Raw genomic sequence first — 19457 nt, forward strand, 5'->3', positions numbered from 1 at the left:
ATATGACTCCATTTATATGAGCTATCTAGAGTAGTAAATTCAGAGACACAGAATGGTGGTTACAGGTGGGGAGGGGGAGAATGGGGAGTTGCCTATTGGGTAGTTCAGTTCAGTCGCTCAGTTGTGTCTGACTCTTTGCAACCCCATGAACTGCAGAACACCAGGCCTCCCTATCCATCACCAACTGCTGGAGTCTACCCAAACCCATGTCCATTGAGTCGGTGATGCCATCCAACATTCTCATCCTCTGTCGTCCCCTTCTCCTCCTGCCCTCAATCTTTCCCAGCATCAAATGAGTCTGCTCTTCACATCAGGTGGCCAAAGTATTGGATCTTAGTTTTACAAATGTTGAGCTTTAAGTCATATGCAAAAAGATGAGGTTGGATTCCTACTGCACATCATACACAGTTCATCAACATCAGTCCTTCCAATGAACATTCAGGACTGATTTCCTTTAGGATGGACTGGTTGGATTTCCTTGCAGTCCAAGGGACTCTCAAGAGTCTTCTACCACAGTTCAAAAGCATCTTTCTTTCTTTATGGTCCAACTCTCACATCCATACATGACTACTGGAAACACCATAGCCTTGAATAGACAGACCTTTCTTGGCAAAGTAACATCTCTGCTTTTTAATATGCTGCCTAGGTTGGTCATAACTTTTCTCCAAGGAGTAAGCGTCTTTTAATTTCATGGCTGCAATCACCATCTGCAGTGACTTTGGAGCCCAGAAAAATAAAGTCTGCCACTGTTTCTACCATTTCCCCATCTATTTTCCATGAAGTGATGGGACCAGATGCCATGATCTTAGTTTTATGAATGTTGAGCTTTAAGCCATGTGCAAAAAGATGATGTTGGATTCCTACTGCACATCATATACAAAAATTAACTCAAAACGCATAGACAACCTAAATATAAAAGCTAAAACCATAAAATTCTTAGAAGAAGGATAAATCTTCATGATCTCAGATTTAGCAATGGATTCGTGGCTGTGACATAATAAACTATGCAACAATAACAACAAACATGGATAAAATGGACTTCAAAGTTTAAAACTGTTGTTCATTAAAGAACATTATAAAGTAAAAAGACAACCTACAGAATGGGAGAAAATATTTGCAACTCATATACCTGATAAGGGGTTAATATATGAAGAACTTTTCCAATTCAACAATGAGAGAAAAACCCCAGTTCAAAAAAGGGCAAACAACTTAAACTTTTCTCCAAAGAAGATATACAAATGGCTAATAAGCACATAAAAAATTTGACATAATTGGTCATTAGGGAAATGCAAAACAAGACAACAATGATATCGCCTCACACGTACTAATATGGCTATAATAAAAAAATTTTATTAAGAAATTAAGTACTGAAGCATATGCAGAAGAATTGAAACCATCATGCACTGCTAGTGGGAATGTAAAATGGTATGGCCCCTGTGGGAAACAGTTTAGCACTTGCTCAGAAAGCTGGAGATAGAATTACCATATGACCAACCACTTACACTCCTAGGAAATACCCAATAAAATTGCAAACAAGTACTTGACAGACACTTATAAGCCAATGGTCATTGTCATGAAACCAAGCAGGACCCTGTGGGACTTTCCAGGGACAGACTCCAGTATCCCCGTCTCTCTTTTTTCTTACGATTTTAATTTTATTTATTTAATTTTGGCTGTGCTGGGTCTTCATTGCTGTTCAGGCTTTTCTCTAATTGTGGCTCACAGGCTTTTCTATAGTTGTGGTACATGGACCTATGGCAGTGGCTTCTTTTGGTAGGAGCATGGGCTCTAGGGCGTGCAGGCTTCAGTAGTTGTAGCATGCGGGCTCAGTAGTTGTGGCTCACAGGCTCTAGAGCTCTAGAGCACATGTTCAGTAGTTGTGGCACATGGGTTTAGTTGCTCCCATATGCCCATAGGCATGTGGGATATTAGTTGCACATAGGCATGTGGGATCTTCCTGGACCAGGAATCTAACCCATGTCTTCTGCATTGGCAGGTGGATTCTTTACCACTGAGCCACCAGGGAAGCCCTCCCCTGTCTCTTGTTTGTAGAAAAGCTTAAGCCTCTAGACTCACCCTAAGTTTCAAAGAACAAATTTAATCAGAGAAGTGAGAAAAGGCAAAAACAAAGGAAAACAGTCCAGACAAATTAATAATAATTTAGCCATAAAACAAAGTCAAGGACCTTTATAGTTCCTCCTCAAGAGTTGTAGATAGTATTCTGAACCGTATCCTTGAGTTGTTTTGCAGATACAAAAACCCCCACTAGGTGGAGGACGTTAACTGCATGCTGAACACAAGCACATAGAGCCCAGGCCAGCTGGAACCAGAAGGCTGATGTTGACTCCTGAAATAGCACCTAGTTACTTCACCACCAACCAATCATTAGAATGTCCTCCAGGCACCCTGTGACCCTCTCCCCTAATGTTGCCTTTCAAAACACTTCCCTGGGAATTCTCTGGCAGTCCAGTGATTAGGACTCTGTACTTTCACTACCGGGGTCATGGGTTCAATCCCTAGCCAGGGAACTAGGATCCTGTAAGCCACGTGGTACAGTCAAAAATAAAGAATAAAAATTTAAAAAACAAACGAAACCTTTCCTGAAAGCCATTGAGGAGTTCTGATCTTTTGAGCACAAGCTGCCTTTTTCCCTTGCTTGACCTTGCAATAAACACTGTATTTTCTTTCACCACAACCTGGTGTCAGTAGATTGGTCTTGCTGCTAGTCAGGCAAGTAGACCCAAGTTTAGTTCAGTAACAGTATAAGTAGCACTATTCACAAAAGCAGAAAGGTAGAAACAAACCAAATGTCCATCAATCGATGAATGGATAGACAAGGTGCAGTATATCCATAAAACAGAATATTACTCAGCCATGAAAAGGAAAGAAATTTTGATCCATGCTATAGTATGGATGAACAATGAAAACATGCTAAGTGAAATAAGCAACACATAAAAGGACAAATACTATCTATGAGATATATACAGTACCTCATATGATACTGTATATGAGGTAGATGGACTCATCAAGTTTATAGAGACAAAGTATAATAGAGGTTACTCAGTGAGAAGGAAGAAGGCAGGGGGTGGAAAGTTATTGCTAAATGGTTACAGTATTTCTCTCTTTTATTATTATTTTTAATTGGAGCATAATTGCTTTACAATGTTGTGTTAGTTTCTGCCATACGATGACATGAATCAGCTGTATGCATATGTATATCCTCTCCCTCTTGGACTTCCCCCCACTCCCCACCCACATCCCACCCATCTAGGCCATCACAGAGCACCAAGCTGAGCTTCCTGTGAATTTCTCTTTGGAATGGTAAAATAGATAGTGGTTATGGTTATACAACATTGTAAAGTGATTAATGCCACTGAATTGTCCTTTAAAAGGATAAATTTTTTCTTATATTTTACCACAATAAAAAGAGAAAGAAAAAAAATACTGGTTTGTTCCTTGGTTCCTTCGCTTTCTCCTAGTCTTTCAATCCACAGAACACATATCAGCCTAACTTTGTTCTCACAAGCATTTATGTATGTGTGTGTTCAGTCACTCAGTTGTATCCATCTCTTTGCAACCCTTTGAAATGCAGCCCACCAGACTTCTCTTGTTTATGGGATTTTTCAGGCAAGAATACCGGAGTGGGTTACCATTTCCTCCTCCAGCAGATCTTCCTGACCCAGGGATAGAACCGGAGGCTCCTGCATTGCAGGAGCAATAAGCTCATTCTTTACTAATTAGCCGCAGGGAAGCCCCTTTCAGTTCAGTTCAGTCCTTTACTTCCTACTTAAAAAACAAAAGGAAAAAAAAACCCACCTCTACTTTGCCTTTCCATTTTAGAAATGGCTTCCCTGGTGACTCAGCTGGTAAAGAATTGGCCTGTAATGCGGGAGACCTGGGTTAGATCCCTGGGTTGGGAAGATCCCCTGGTAGAAGAGAAAGGCTACCTACTCTAGTATTCTGGCCTAGAGAATTCCATGGATTGTATAGTCCATGGGGTCCCAAAGAGTCAGGCACGACTGAGCGACTTTCACTCACTTCACTTGAGAAATTTAGAAATTGCTACAAGTCTGTATCACACTTGCCAGCAGGTGGCAAATTCTGTCTGAATTTCGGCCCAGATTCAGACACTTGTGTCCTCTATGGAGCTCTCAAGGTGAGATCCCTATGACCAGATGACTGCCCTTTGTCACCTCACTATCCCCGGATATGCCACATGACACAGTCCTTGCCTTCAAGTTGTGGGGAATAAACACGGAGGAACAATTCAAGACAGTGTGGAACAGCCTTTCCCTACTGTCGGTCATTTGGATGCCACTTTCCCATACTAGTATCTAGTTAATATAGATAGCATATTAAAAAGCAGAGACATTACTTTGCCAACAAAGGTCCATCTGGTCAAGGCTATGGTTTTTCCAGTGGTCATGGATGTGAGAGTTGGACTGTGAAGAAAGCTGAGTGCTGAAAAAGTGATGCTTTTGAACTATGGTGTTGGAGAGGACTCTTGAGAGTCCCTTGGACTGCAAGGAGATCCAACCAGTCCATCCTAAAGGAGATCAGTCCTGGGTGTTCATTGGAAGGACTGATGCTGAAGCTGAAACTCCAATACTTTGGCCACCTCATGTGAAGAGTTGACTCATTGGAAAAGACCCTGATGCTGGGAGGCACTGGGGGCAGGAGGAGAAGGGGACGACAGAGGATGAGATGGCTGGATGGCATCACCGACTGGATGGACATGGGTTTGGGTAGACTCCAGGAGTTGGTGATGGACAAGGAGGCCTGGTGTGCTGCGACTCATGGGGCCGCAAAGAGTCGGACACGACTGAGCGACTGAACTGAACATAGTCTTAAAATGGAAATTTTTATTACAAAATAAAACATTTTAGCATTACAGTAAATCAGAAAACCTATTACTTGACATATATCTCAAAGATAACCTGTCACAAGTCAGGAAGACCAAGTAACTTCTACCTTTATTATTGTCCACCTAAGCCTAAGTCTATCTTGGTCAGAAAAGGGAAAGAAGAAAAAGTGGAATTAAAGACACTTTAGCACTAAATGAGGCTTTTCCCTTGCTAATAAAGACTGAAGAACTGAAAGGACTTTCTCAGTATGTGATTGCTTACAACTTACCATATTTCAACAAAATTGATATTTTTGTCCTCCACATTTTGAAAACAGTGCTGTATCTACGATTGAGGTGTCCGAGTAAAAGTGGTTTTTTTTCCCCCTTTCTCAGCAGTAAGTAAAATAACCTCTAAAAGCGGATGACCACTTGGTATTCGATGAAACAGCATAATAAACCATCCATGCACCAAGTGAAGGCTCCCGCGGGCCCGTTGCCTACTTTGGGAAAACCTAGTGTCAGGGTTAGGACTTCCTGGTTCTCACTCCACGGTCACTGCCTGCGGCGCACTGCCGACCAAGGTTTGTTTCTGACAGCATATACCAGGTCAGTTCTCCATCAAAGGACTCCTGACAGCCTACTGCAGGAGACAGTACTTGGCAACATGCACACCCCCTTTCAGAACTGTCACGCAAGCAGGTCAGGACCGGACATGCCAAAAACAAGCCCCAACCTCTAAGCTAACACTATCACCCCAAGACCGCGCCACAAGAGATGTGGGCGCGACTCTGTGACGTCGAAGCCCCGCTCACGAGGTAGGGACGGCCCCTCTCGTCTCGGGGCGGGGCGGCGTGCTGACGCCACACGCTGAGGCGGGGCCGAGAGTTTGGTGCCCCGGAGTGGGGTGTCGGCGCCTCATTCGGGTGGAGCTGAGCTGGAGACAGGTAGGCTTACGCGGCCGCTGGGTCCAGCAGGATTTGGGAGGCTCCGCTCCGGTCAGGCAGGCGGCGAGGGTCTTGGCATGGGGCAGGGCCGCCGCTCCCTCGTTAGCGCCGCCGCCCCGGTGACAGGGAGTGGAGCTGGCTGGAGCGGGGCTGACGGGGGGAGGTGGGTGGGACGGAGCCTGACAGACGGACGTGGCAGCCAATGGTGCGGGGGGCGCCTCCTGGCGGGCGGAGATTGGCGGGTGCGGGCGTGCGCAGAGGTCGCGCGGGGCGCGGAGCGGCAAGCCATTGGCTGGAATGGGCAGGGGGGTGGGCTGCGCGGCGGATGTGAGGGAACGGGCGCAGCGGCCAGGGTGACCCCCAAGGTCGAGGAGGCGTCACGTGGGAGTCATCAGGCTGTGTCCTCTCCCCGCCTGGACTGCTGGAAGGGTGGCGCGCCCTTGAGGAACCGGCTGTGAATTGTGGGCATTTGTTTTTCCCAGAGCGCGAAGCCGCTGGTCGGCTTCTGTCCGCACTGACCCTTCACCCCTGGGACGACCCCTTGAGAAACAGATTACTCTGCAGTACCCCTCTGTCTTCAGTGCCCATAGTGCTAATAATCCTTCCTGTGTTCCTTGGGGTGACGCCCTTGAGGGGCGGATTACCCCACAGTATCTATCCTGTGTATTCATCCATACCCATCCTCCCTGCGCTCTTCTGGGGTGAACCCTTGAGTGAATTACCCTCCAGCTCTTGGTACCTCCACTATCCTCAGTACCTTGACTGTACTCGGCACTCGTTTCCATTCTCTGTGCTCTTCAGGGTGACACCCCTAATGGTTACTCTGCTGCACGCGTGCTCAGTGCCCATATACTCAGGAGCCCTCCATGCTTAGTACCCACAGCACCCATCCTCCCTGTGAACTCTTTGGGGGCAACACCCTTAATGGGTAGACTAGCTTGCAGTACCCTACTGTATTCAGTACGCTTCTTTCTTCCAGGGATATGGTAGCTCATGTTGAGATGAAGTGCGTTTCCTCGAGGAACACACTAGTGTACCTTTTCCCTTTCGCAAAGCTACCTGATGTCAGTGTAAGTTGTGTACCGAAGCTTAGTAGAAAACTGGTGGTGAGACATTGAGTACGGACAAGAACTTGCTCTCTCTGCCCTTCACCCATAACGGAGGAGAGATGACTCAGACCTGAGGTGTGAACTCTGTTTTGTCCTGGGGTTTCTCCGCTTGGTTTTACCTGTACTTTGAAGCAGGGACTAGAGGCTGACTCCCAGGTTTACTGCTCTGAGCAGCTTTAGGATAAATGGCCTGGATGAAGTCTTGTTTGCACTGTGACAAGAGGTGCAAGAGTCAAACTGCAGATTTTTGTGCAAGACCCTCACGGTCTGAAAATGTATAATACTATTCTAGCTTTGCAAATTAGCTGATCTTAGAAAGTTGAAGAAAGATTAGAGTATCCTGATAAAATTTTGAAGAGCATTTTCCACATTTCAAGTACTTTTTTTTTTCCTTTAACAGCTTTATTGAGATATAATTCGTGTACCATACTGTTCACTCTTTCAAGTATACAATTCACTAGTTTGTAGTGTATTCATAGTATGCAGCCATCACCGAAATTTAGTTACTTTTAAAGACTAACTTTAATTTCAGAAATGCATTAATTTCTGTTGATTTCATTTAAATTTGAATATACAGCTTATTAAATGTGAAATATTTACCATGCTATATGTGTATCTTGCATATATATCTATGTATATCAGATCTGCTTTTAATTAGTCTTACTCCTCACTGCCCCATTTGAGAAAAGTACTGTACCATCTTTAAAATTTTTAGATAGTTTTATTTTGGAATAATTGTACAATTATTGAGAAATATATTCTAGAATTTTGTAATTTTGAGAAATTGTACATGCAAATCTATTATATGCAACTATAACAATTACTACAGAGAGATCTCAATGTCCCCATTTTCTCAAATAACATTTTTACAAAAAGTACAGTACACAACCAGGTACTGACATTGATTAACAGTCAAAATAGAGAACCTTTCCATTATGCCAAGGGTCCCTCCTGTTATCTTGTTATGGGTGTACCGACTTCCATCCTGCTTGCAATTCCTCAGCTCCTGGCAACCACTAATCTGTTTTGCATTTCTATAATTTTGACATGTCAGGAATGTTACATAAGGAGAATCGTACAGTATGTAACCTTTTAGGGTTGGCTTTTTTCACTAAGCATAATTCTCTGAAAATGCATGTAGGTTGTTGCCTATATCAGTAGTTTTGTTCATTTTTATGCTGTTGATGTACCAGGCTATTGGTGTACCACAGCTGACTTAAGTCTCCAGTCATTAAAGGACATCTCGGTGGTTTCCATTCTTTGACTGTTAAGCTGTTATAAACATTTACATACAAGTTTTTAGGGTTTCTTTTTCCTTCAAATTCCTGGTTTATTTTTTTTAATCTTTATTTTTTTAATTCCTGATTCAATAAGGACTTTTTTATTTTGAGAAAAAAAGGGTCCCAAACATCAGACTGTTCACAAAAATAACCCACGGTATCAACTTTAGAAAACAAGTCTTAATATTACACTGGTTATTTTTCTAGAGGATGCATTTGACATGCCAACTCTCATTCACAAAAGTACATTATTAAGCTTGTGTTGAACAGCCCCACATAGCACTTTTATATGGGGTATATATACAGGTTTTTATGTGAACAGAAGTTTTCATTTCTCTGAGGGAAAATTCCCAGGAGTGTAATCACTAGGTCATAGGGTGGTTTCATGTTTAGTTTTTTCTAAAGTAGACAGACTTTTCTTTTACATTCCCACCAATAATGTATTTGTGACCCACTTACTCCATATTCTTGGTAGCATTTAATACCATTTAAAAATGTTTAGCCATTCTAATAGATGCATAGTGATTGTGGTTTTAATTTGCATTTCCCTCATGGCTAGTGATACTGAATGTCTTTTTATGTGTTTATTTGCCTCTTCAGTGAAATACCTATTCATATCTTTTGCCCATTTTGTAATTGGATCATTTGCAGTTTTTAATGTTTCATTTTGAGAATTTCTTAAGTATTCTAGTCCTTTGTTAGATATGTGGTTTACAGATATTTTCTCCTGTCTGTAGCTTGTCTTTTCATCTTCTTAATGGGCTCTTTTGGAGAGCAAAAACTTCTAATTTTGGTCTAGTCCTGTTTATGAACTTTGTCTTTTCTGGGTTGTGCTTTTAGTAGCAAGTTAAAGATTCCACCTAGCTCTCTTTCTATTACATATTTCTTTATAAGTTTTATAGTTTTGTGTTGTACATGTAAATTATAATCCACTTCAAGTTAATTTCTATATAAGGTGTGAATTATGGCTTGAGTGATTTCTTTCTTTTCCTTTTATTCTTTTGTTTTTCTTTTTCCTTCCACTATAGATATCCAACTAGCAGCATTTGTTGAGAAGACTGTTCTTCCTCCATTGAATTACTTTTACATTTTTGCCAAATATCAGTTGGTTGTGCTTGTACAGGTCTGTTTTAGAGTTCTCTGTTGTGTTTCATCAGTCTTTTTGTCAGTCTCACCATCAGAACTATACAATATGATTATTGAAGCTACATAATAAATTTTGGAATTAAGTAAATTGGTTCTTTCCACTACTATTGTTTCAGCTAATCTAATTTCTTCGCCTTCGCCTATAAATTTTAGAGTAATCTTACCTCTATCTACAGAAATTCTCACTGAGATTTTGATAGGAATTGTGCTAAAGTTGTGTAACAATTTGGAGATAATCTTCCAGTCCGTGAACAAGGTATGTTTCTCATTTATTTAGGTTTTTTTATTTTGTTCATTGGTATTTTGTAGTTTTTAGCATACAAGCCTTGTACATGTTTTGTTAGACTTATACTGTTTCATTTTTAAAAATTCTTTTTCATGTGTCCATTGATAGTTTGTAGAGATACAGTTGGTTTTTATATATTGATCTTGTATCCTCTGACCCTGCAAATACACTTATGTTTTTGTAGGTTCCTTAAAGTTTTGTACATAGATAATCGATTATGTGATCTGCAAATAGTAGTAGTTTTATTTCTTGCTCTCTGATCTGTATGCCTTTTAGTTCGGGGTTTTTGTTTTTTTTTTTTGGCTTATTGCACTGGCTACAGCTCTCAGTACTATGTTGAATAGTAGGGATGAAAGTAGACATCCTTACATTGCTTCCAGTTTTAAAAAGATGCAGTCACTCTTTCACCATTAAGTAGTGTGTATTAGCTGTAGGCTTTTGTGGAGGCTTACTATCAAGTTAAAGTTCCCTTTTATTCCTAGTTTTCTGAGAGTTTTTATCATGGTGGTTGAATTTTGTCAAGTCCCTTATCTGCATCTATTGATATGAGCATGTAGTTTTTCTTTTCGAGCCTGTCAGTATGGTAGATTGCATTGTTTTTCATTTTGTTTTGTTTTTGGCATTGCCACATGTGGATCTAAGTTTTCAACCAGGGATTGAACCCATGCCCCCAGCAGTGGAAGTAAAGAGTCCTAACCAGTCCTGGAATGCCAGAAAATTTCCCGGAGTCTACTTTCTCAGGAGCTTTTAAATTACACATGAAATTTCTTGAATAGCTATTTCAAACTGGATAAGTTGTAGTAGTTTGTACTTTTGAGATTCTTGGTTTCTTTGCTGACCTCATATGTAGCTTTTCTGTCTCTTGTTGAAAGAGGAGTTAAAAAAAAAAGAGAGGAGTTGAAGTTTCCAACTATAATTTAAATTTGTTTTTTTTTCTACACTCACTTTTATTAGTTTGATTCACATATTTTGCAGTTAGGTTCTTTGGTACATACATATTTAAGATTGCTATATTTTCTTGATAGATTAATCTTTTGTCATTAGTATCTCTGGTAATTTTCTTTGCTCTGATGTCTATTTTGTCTGATAATAGTATTATTATTAGATGACAAAATAAACTCCTGCTTTCATTTGCTTAATGTTTGTATGATACATAATTTTTCATCCTTCCACTTCCAACCTTCCTGTATTGTTACATTTGAAATTTCTTATATTTTTGGATCCTATTGTTTTATCCATTCTGCCTATCTCTAACTGGTGTATTTAGATCATTTACATTTAGTGTAATAATTGATATGTTAGGAGTTATGTCTGCTATTTTATTCTTTATTTTCTTTTGTTCCTCTGCTTTCTTTTTCTTGCCCCCTTGTGGGTTACTTGAACACATTTTTCTTTTTTTTTTTTTAACTTGAACACATTTTTAAATTCCACTTTTAATTATATGTAGTGTTTTTTAGTATATCTGTATAGCTTTTTTAGTGGATTTTTAGGTAGTGCATTGTATGTACATAATTTTATCACAGTCTACTAGTGTCATCATTTTATCATTTTAAGTGAAATATGAAAACCATATCTGTTTACATCATTTTATCCTACTCCACTTAAAATTGTCTTAAATAATTCTTCTACAGACACAGCATTAGAACCACATTAGATGTGTAGTAATTTTTGCTTCATCCATCACACATCATTTACAAGATTCTAGAGGAAAGGAAATTATATTTACCTATATTTTGTTCTTGTTCTTTCTTCATGATATTACAAGTTTCCCTTTTATCATTTACTTTCTGTTTACAGGATTTCATTTAGCCATTCATTTAAGATAAATCTTCTGCCAGCAAAGTTTTTCTTCATCTAAGATCTTTATTTCCCCCCTTTTTCCTGAAGGATGTTTTTGCTGGATGTAGGACTCTGGATTGACAGTTATTTTCTTGCAGCACTTGAAAAGTGTTGTGCCACTTTCTCTTGGCCTCCATAGTTTCTGGTGAGAAATATACTATTTCAGTTGTTTGTAGTTTTCAAAAGCTTATGATGTATCATGGAATGTATTTCTTTGGGTTTATTTTGTTTGGGGTTCTCTCAGCTTCTTGAATCTGTAAGTTTATGTCTTCTGCTAAATTTGGAGTTTTCAGCCATTATTTTTTTTTAATACATTTTCAGCCCCTTCCCCTTTCTGCTCCTCCTAAGATTCTGATGACATTTATATGCAGCATTAGGTCTTTTGTTATAGTCCCACATGTCCCTGAGGCCCTGTTTTTTTCCCACAGTCTGTTTCCTCTTGTTCAGAATGGGAAATTCCTTTTGTTCATGTTTGTTCATGTTCATTGTTTCTTCTTTCTTTAGTTTAACTTATTTATCAAGTTTTTTATGCTAGTTATTATAATTTTCAGTTCTGAAGTTTCCATTTGGTTCTTCTCTTTCTTTACTGAGGCTATTTACATTTGTTTCAAGCATGTTGATAGTTGCTTGTGGAAGCATATTGATGCTGGCTCTTTTAAAACTTTACCACATAATTCTAATGTGTGTCATCTTAGTGTTGGTGAGCACAACAGAACAGACTTCTGACACTGCTGAGGGGATAGGAGGTGCTGCCTGGTTATTACTGGGTGGAGGTGGAGGCTCCTCACCTGGCCTCCTTGGTATCTGTGGGTAGGGATTCCTTGTCACTGCTGTGTGGGTGTAATTTCTCAGTTAGACCTTTGTGATTCCACCCTGCCTGGGAAGGGAGATCCCACCCTGCCTTGTGCTGCTGGGCAGTAAAATCCAGGCTCCCTCCTGGCCTCTACTAATGTTGTTGAGGGGAGGGGGTCATTGTCACTGGTGGGGATGAAAGTTGCTGATCTCCTCTGATACTACCAGATGGAGTGGGAGCGGGCCACTGTGTTTTCTGTGGGGTTGGTTGCACAAAAATATTCTGTCCTGCTAGACTGCTCCATTCTCAGTCCTCTGGCCTGAGAGGGCAGACTTATGTTGCAGCTTTTTTTGAGTGTACAGTAGTTGGTGTTTCTGGGTTGCCAACTTCTTCAGCACCTAGCCCGGAATATGTGAGGGAAAAAGAAAAGGAGAACTCAATTCTGAGTCTTCTGGGCCCCAAGGTCCCTTCCCAGTCTGTCTCCTCTCCACATTTCAGAATCGTGTTTGTTTTTTTTTAATGAAACATCTCATTTTTAGCTGCATGTGGTGGGAAACAGAAGTTCTGTGTATGCTTTTTAAGTTTTTAATAAATAATGACAACTGCCCTTGCTTTTCATAAAATTTTAATAATTTATACTTTAACCAACACCTTTGAAAAATGCCAGCTTACCTATACCATGCACCACCACAGTCAGGGCACCTCTGGTAAGAGTGTCAGTCTGGGGAAGGACAGATCAGTCTTCAGACCTGTGCACTGAAGCTTGTTTAGGGTTCCTGGTTCAGAGGTGGAAGTCCTTCCTAACAGTCTGGTCAGTTACCCACTCCAAATTTATTTCTGTTTTGGTTTACCTTGGAAACTTCAGCTTTTTTAAGAGATAGCCTTAGCTGTGGGGTTGCTTTTCTTGTTTTTTGTTTGTTTATTTGGCTGGTTGGTTGGTTTTTTGTTTTTCTGGTAAATTGTCCTTTAGTCATAAAAGTATTTAAGTGTGTAAAATTCTTTCATTTTTGTATCATAGTTACAAAAGACATTGAGAAAGCAGGAGTGATTGTTCCCTGCACCTTATGGCAGAGGAAACTGACCATAGATCAGGTGACACATTTAAGGCTCACATAGTAAGGGTCATTCTGCTTCTTTGCCCTGCAGGCTCAGCCACCACTTTCATCTAATGATGGCAAAATACCTTTGCACTTTAAGAGTAACCTGAACTTCTTCCTTCTCTCAGTTTATGTTTGATGAGGCATCACAGGTGAAAGATGTTGAATTCTCCTTAGCTTCTCAGCCAGTAAGAGAGAATTGGTATTTGTGCTCTCTCTGTACCTAATGTCTTTGTATCACTGCTAAAGCTAGACTAATGGAGTAACAGCCGTGGGTATGTAGCAAGCATTGTTTTCTTGACTTGTCATGAGAATCTTGAGTCTGAAACACCCCCCAAAAATAACCACCTTTCAAGGTAAGTTGTTCTTTTTAAATGGTTCACAGGCAACATACAATGGTAACAACGATTTAACTATGCATGTGCTTTTCCCTCAAAGACTCATGTCCTGAGAAACTGTCCAAGCTGTTTTTACCTCTAATTACTCCCCTGCCTAGCCAGCATGACGGTCATAGACGTCAGGAGTCAGTTTATCTCCCCATCCTGTGAATGGGGAGGTGACCTTGGGTAAAGTGTGTGCTGCCTGACTGGGGAATGTTTAGGCGCAGATAAAGTTCTGTTTTATTTTCCTAAGAGCAGAGCACTTAACCCTTAAAAACAAGTTTTGCTTTAGTTTTTGCTTTTTTTTTTTAAATGTTATTTTCCTCAAATGTATAGATTTATATACTTGTGTCTTGAAATTAATGGTTACAAAGAGTGTCATTTTGGGTACTTTATTGATATTGATAGATTTGTGTTTCTTCTTAGACTTTTTAAAAAACAGCTTTAATTCCTCAAAAAAAAAAAAAAAAACAGCTTTATTGAGGGGTTTCCCTGGTGGTCCAGCAGTTGGGGCTTCACACTTCTATTGCATGGAGGTGGAGAGGGGCACAGGTTCAATCCCTGGTCGGGGAACTAGGATCTCGCATGTCATTCTGTGTAGCAAAAAAAAAATCAATGAAATTTAGGGTTGGGCATATTTGTTGACAAAGATTAAAAGAAAAAAACTTTATTGAGGTATAATTCATATACCATATAATTCACCCATTTAAACTGTACAGTTTAATGTCTTACAGTATACCAGAAGGTCATGAAGCCATCAGCATAATCTAGTTTTAGAATATTTTCATGTCCCCCTGCCCCCAAAAAACCCATACCTGGGCTTCCCTGGTGGCTCAGTGGTAAAAAATCCACCTGTCAATGCAAAAAGCCCATACCCATTAGTAGTCCTATCAGATACTTACTGCCCCCAACCCTGGGCTTTATGTCTGTATTGATTTGCTTGTTCTGAACATTTCATATACATGAAGTCATGTAATATTGTGGGTTTTTTGTGTGAATGACTGTTTTCACTTAATATATTCAAAGGTTATCTGTGTTGCAGGATGTATTGGTATTTCATTCCTTTTTATTAGTTCTATTATGGCTTAGTTCTATAGTATGGCTCTATCGCATTCTGAGTTTTTCCACTTTTTGGCTAGTATGAATAATACTGCAGTGAACATCTGTGTACAAGGGCTTGTGTGGACGTATGTTTTTGTTTTTCTTGGTTGTGTACCTAGGAGTGGAGTTGCTGAGCCACATAGTAATTCTATGTTTAACTTTTTGAGAAACTGTTTTCCAAAGTGGCTGCACCAGTTTACACTCCCACCCGGACTGTATGAGGGTTCTAATTCTTCCTGTTCTCTCCAACACTTGCTTGTGTTGATTATAATCCAGTCTAGTGGGCCTGAAGTCCTATCTTGTGATTTTGATTTGCAAATTTTTTTGCTAAGTATGTTTTAACATTTTTACTGGTCGTTTGTGTGTCTTCTTTGGAAAAATGTCTATTTGTATCCTTTGGCAGTTTTTTTGATTGGGTTACTTTTCACTATAGATTTATATTTATATTTTTGAGTCATGAGTTCTTTATATTCTGCATGCATGTACCTTACTAGCTGTATAATTTGCATATATTCCTTTTTAGACTGCCTTTTTTGATGGTGTCTTTTGAAACACTGAGCACTGCTCTTCTGGCTTAGCTGGTAGAGAATCTGCCTGCAATGCGGGAGACCTGTGTTCAATTCCTGGGTTGGGAATATCCCCTGGAGAAAGAAAAGGCTACCCACTCCACTATTTTGGCCTGGAGAATTCATGGACTATACAGTCCATGGGGTCACAAAGAGTTGTACACGACTGAGTGACTTTCACTTTGAAGCACTGAAGTTTTTATTTTGATGAAGTCCAGTTTGTTGTTGTTTGTACTTTTGGTGTCCTAAGACACATTGTTTGGCTCAAGGTTCTGAAGATTTACTCCATTTTGGAAGTTAGAAACCTTCTAAGAGTCTTACAGTGTCAGCTCTTACATTTAGGTCTTTGATCCATTTTGAGTTAATTTTGTGTATGGTGTAAGACAGGGGTCCAAGATCATTTTTTCACATGTGGCTCTCCAGTTGCCCTGGCACCATCTGTTGAAAAGACTGTTCTTTCCCCACTAAGAATATTTGGCACTCCTATCAAGTAGAAATATTGTTCTCAACCACAAGTCAGAACACTTGGACTTTTTTGACAACCCAAAGCTTTCATGAAAGGGTTTGAACGGTTCAGCATTCCTACCAGAAATGCACTATTCTTAATGTTGACTCTGGAATTGGAAGGATGGAATCTGAACCTTCCAGAATCTGAAATGTATACCTGGTGTCTGCTCTGTGGTCTCTCAGATTGCGGATAGGGAACAGCTGTTCCTGGTCATCCTGGGGTGGAGGCAGGGAGATGTTGAGCTGTCTGCTGAAGGCAAAGTTTTCCTATGAGTCATCTTAAGGGAAGTTTGAAGATTGTTAGTAATTGTGCTGGGCAGCACTAAGCTGTTTGTCAGATTTTATGACTGTAGAACTTGGTAATGTGGTTTGTTTATTGTATCATATTGGAAGGACTGCTTTGGGAAGAAGAGATGAACAGTTTTGTACTTGTCAGCGTGGTGCCTGTTAATTGGGTATTGCAGCAACTGAATAATGACTGTTAATGGAGGTGATGATCCTGCTGTGTTCTAGGAGAAGACTCCAACTCAGAGTGTTTCAAGCTGCCTAGATAATAATGACATTGGAGGAAAGAGATGAGTGTCGGCCTGAGTTTTTAAAAAATTAACGTGGAAAGCAACAGTAATAGTATTTTTGCCATCAGTGTCTTTGATAGCTTTTTGTCTGCCTTAAACTTAATAGCTGAGAAAATTGGAATAGAGTTGGCAGTAGGAAGAACTACTGAAGTTACTTAAGGGCTTTTTTAAAAAAGGAGTTAAGATAGCATCCTAAAGATTGCATTTAATTTTTAAGTGGCAAGTTTTTGTTTGTTGTTTAGCTTTTAAATTCTGCTTTTGCTGACCTGTCTTTTCCAAGCAGCCAAACAGGCCAGGGTCCTTTATGCATATCCTGATCATATTTGGGTCAGAGAAGGGGTTCTTACAAACGATGTAGAGGATAGTTTATGTAACATTTATTTCTGGGTAATTCTCAGCCTGTCTCAGAGCTTGGATTTCCTTCAGGCAGGAGTGGAGGTGGGGTGTAATTCCCACTTTACAGCCAGGGCACTTGCTTTAAGGCCAGCCATTTGTTAGACTATCAGTCACCACTTCCCAGGGCAGAGGGCTGTGGTGAGCCTCACTTCTGCCCAGCAGCTCCCCTCCCCTTCCCTGGCCTCTTTTGCTATGACTGGAAGAGACCACTGGGCAGCTGGGATTTTTATGGGAAGAGAAGCAGCACAGTGTCCTTGTCCCCTTCCAGAGGCATCTGAATGCTTGCACATGATTGGAAGTGGTTCAAGACCCTCCGCTGCAGCTGCTTAGTCACTTCATTCGTGTCCAACTCTGTGCGACCCTATGGACTGTAGCCCCGCCAGGCTCTTCTGCCCATGGGGATTCTCCAGGAAGAATACTGGAGTGGATTCCGTGCCCTCCTCCAGGGGACCTTCCCAACCCAGACAGTCTAAACTCTTTCATAGTCTAGTGGATGCATCAGCTGCTTTCGTAAAGTGGATAGTGTAGTTAGAGTTATATTAGATTTAGTAAAATTACAACCATCAAACTCAAGGTCCATTCAACCTTGGGGAAAATGTAAACAAACTCAGAAAGGTGACCTATAAAGCAGAAGAGCTAACACCCGCCTTGAGGGAGTTGGTAGATTTGGAAGAGACCTAACAGGTCAAGCTACTGACTGTAGAGTGGAGCGAGGTAGGCAGACTCTTCTGTGGTCATTGCTGCCCATGCCTTTGTCTTGCAGAGCCCCCTGCCTCCCTTGTTTGCCCTCTCCTGGCTCCAATTTTAGGAAACGTGGCATCCAGACCCTTGGCCGTCCAGCTAGTCCATTCCTCCTGCTGGCCAAGACAGTTCTTGCTCCTCCCCTGTGTTCTTCAAACTTTTCCATCTCTCTGATCTTTCTTCCTACTGATTCTTATATGTAGAATCCCTGCCTTCCCCTCCTCTTCAGAGCAAAGTCTTCCCTGTTGTCTCTGCCCTTCCCCAAACTTTCCTGGCTGCTGGAAAGGAGCACTTAGGAGAAATGGGTTCTCCCAGGGAGTTTTGTTGGTATTTTCTGTGCCTCTCAGGTGCTCAGTGCTTTTGCTGTAATAATTTTTAGTATATTTTTTTCTTCTGCTCAAAGATAATTTATTTGAGGGTGAGCAAAATATTTTCCCAGTGTCTCTGTGTTCTGCAGAATACCAAGAGTCCAGCAGGGCTCGGTAATCTCCGGATAGATTAAAAGGTATTTCTCCTTTTGCAGTTAATACTAACCTAATCCTAAATTCACCCTTGTTGCCTTTTCCTATAGTTGTTTTACACAACATATAAACTTAAATGTGCTTAGTTGTGTCTTAATTCTTTGTGACCCCCCAGGGACTGTAGGGATCTACCAGTCTCCTCTGTCCATGGGCTTTCCCAGGCAAAAATACTAGAGTGGGTTGCCATTTCCTCCTCCAGGAGATCTTCTGACTTCTGAACGTGCATCTCCTACATTGCAGGCAGTTCTTTGCTGCCGAGCCACCAGGGAAGCGCCCCGTCATGATGTCTCGTAGCCCTCCAACTAGGTCGAACTTGCAAGTGAAGACCTTGCACGGCCTCTGCAGCCGTGCGCTTACCTCCCCACGTCGAGTGCAGGCCCTGTATGTAGACGGTTGGTCCGCTTGACTACCTCACGCTCTGCCATGCTCTCTAAAGCAGAACACGCAGCCACACATGCATTTGCAGACTCTTTCTCCTCCAGCCAAAGTCTGAGAGGATTTCCCCCTAGTAGCCTTGTCTGCTAAAATGCGCTTTCTAACTTCTCTTTCTTTTCTTTGGTGCAGACAGTCGTGAGAGACTTCAGGACAAGAATGTTTCACTTAAGGACTTGTGCTGCTAAGTTGAGGCCGTTAACGGCTTCCCAGACTGTGAAGACATTTTCACAAAACAGACCAGCAGCAGCTAGGACGTTTGGGCAGATACGGTGCTATACTGCCCCCGTTGCTGCGGAGCCTTTCCTCAGCGGGACTAGTTCGAACTATGTGGAGGAAATGTACTATGCTTGGTTGGAAAACCCCAAAAGTGTACACAAGGTAAGGCTCAAAGGAGCAGGTGTCTTCGTGTTTGGAGTCTTGGCCGGTGGTGGCTGGCCGTCCAGGTAAGTGCATGTGTTCTGAGGACCCTCAAGAAGGAAGTTAGGCAGGCGGCTAGAAGCCCCACCAACTCGAGTTCTTTGCATCAGCCCAACTCGACCGTCAGCCCAGGCCCAACAGGAACCACCTTCTCTGGAGGGGCATTTCCCTCTCTCCATGTGCGGCGTGCTCAAGGCCTTGCTTCCTGGGACAGCCAACATGTTAAACCCCCATGGAGGTGACGAAGCACTTGCTCCGCTCCCAGGACATCACCAAGGCTGCTGCAGGACAGCGGAAGCACACGGAAGGAAGGACCTTCAGGAAGCTCCTCCATCCCACTGTCCTCGGATCACCTGAAAACCATCTGATGTGATTTCTGTACAAATGACATTTTAGATCAGCACGTTCATGTCCCTCTCCTTTATTTGAAAGTAAATTCTGTGAAGGCTTCCTTTTAATTTCTCTGTGTTGACGTATG

General features: G+C 41.4%; 1 protein-coding gene across 4 annotated transcripts in view; it reads left to right on the top strand.

The window, feature by feature from the left end:
• The first annotated feature begins 5681 nt into the window (after positions 1-5681).
• OGDH (oxoglutarate dehydrogenase) overlaps positions 5682-19457 on the top strand; it is a 66982-nt gene continuing 53206 nt past the window's right edge. For all 4 annotated transcript variants that reach the window (XM_020893300.2, XM_020893302.2, XM_020893299.2 and 1 more), the window contains exons 1-2: positions 5682-5790; positions 18692-18940. In XM_020893300.2, coding sequence (XP_020748959.1) covers positions 18719-18940 — 222 coding nt within the window. In that variant the 5' untranslated portion in view covers positions 5682-5790; positions 18692-18718. The remainder of the gene's footprint in view (positions 5791-18691; positions 18941-19457) is intronic.

Source organism: Odocoileus virginianus, chromosome 1 (genome assembly GCF_023699985.2).
Source record: "Odocoileus virginianus isolate 20LAN1187 ecotype Illinois chromosome 1, Ovbor_1.2, whole genome shotgun sequence".
Classification (NCBI taxonomy): Eukaryota; Metazoa; Chordata; class Mammalia; order Artiodactyla; family Cervidae; genus Odocoileus; species Odocoileus virginianus.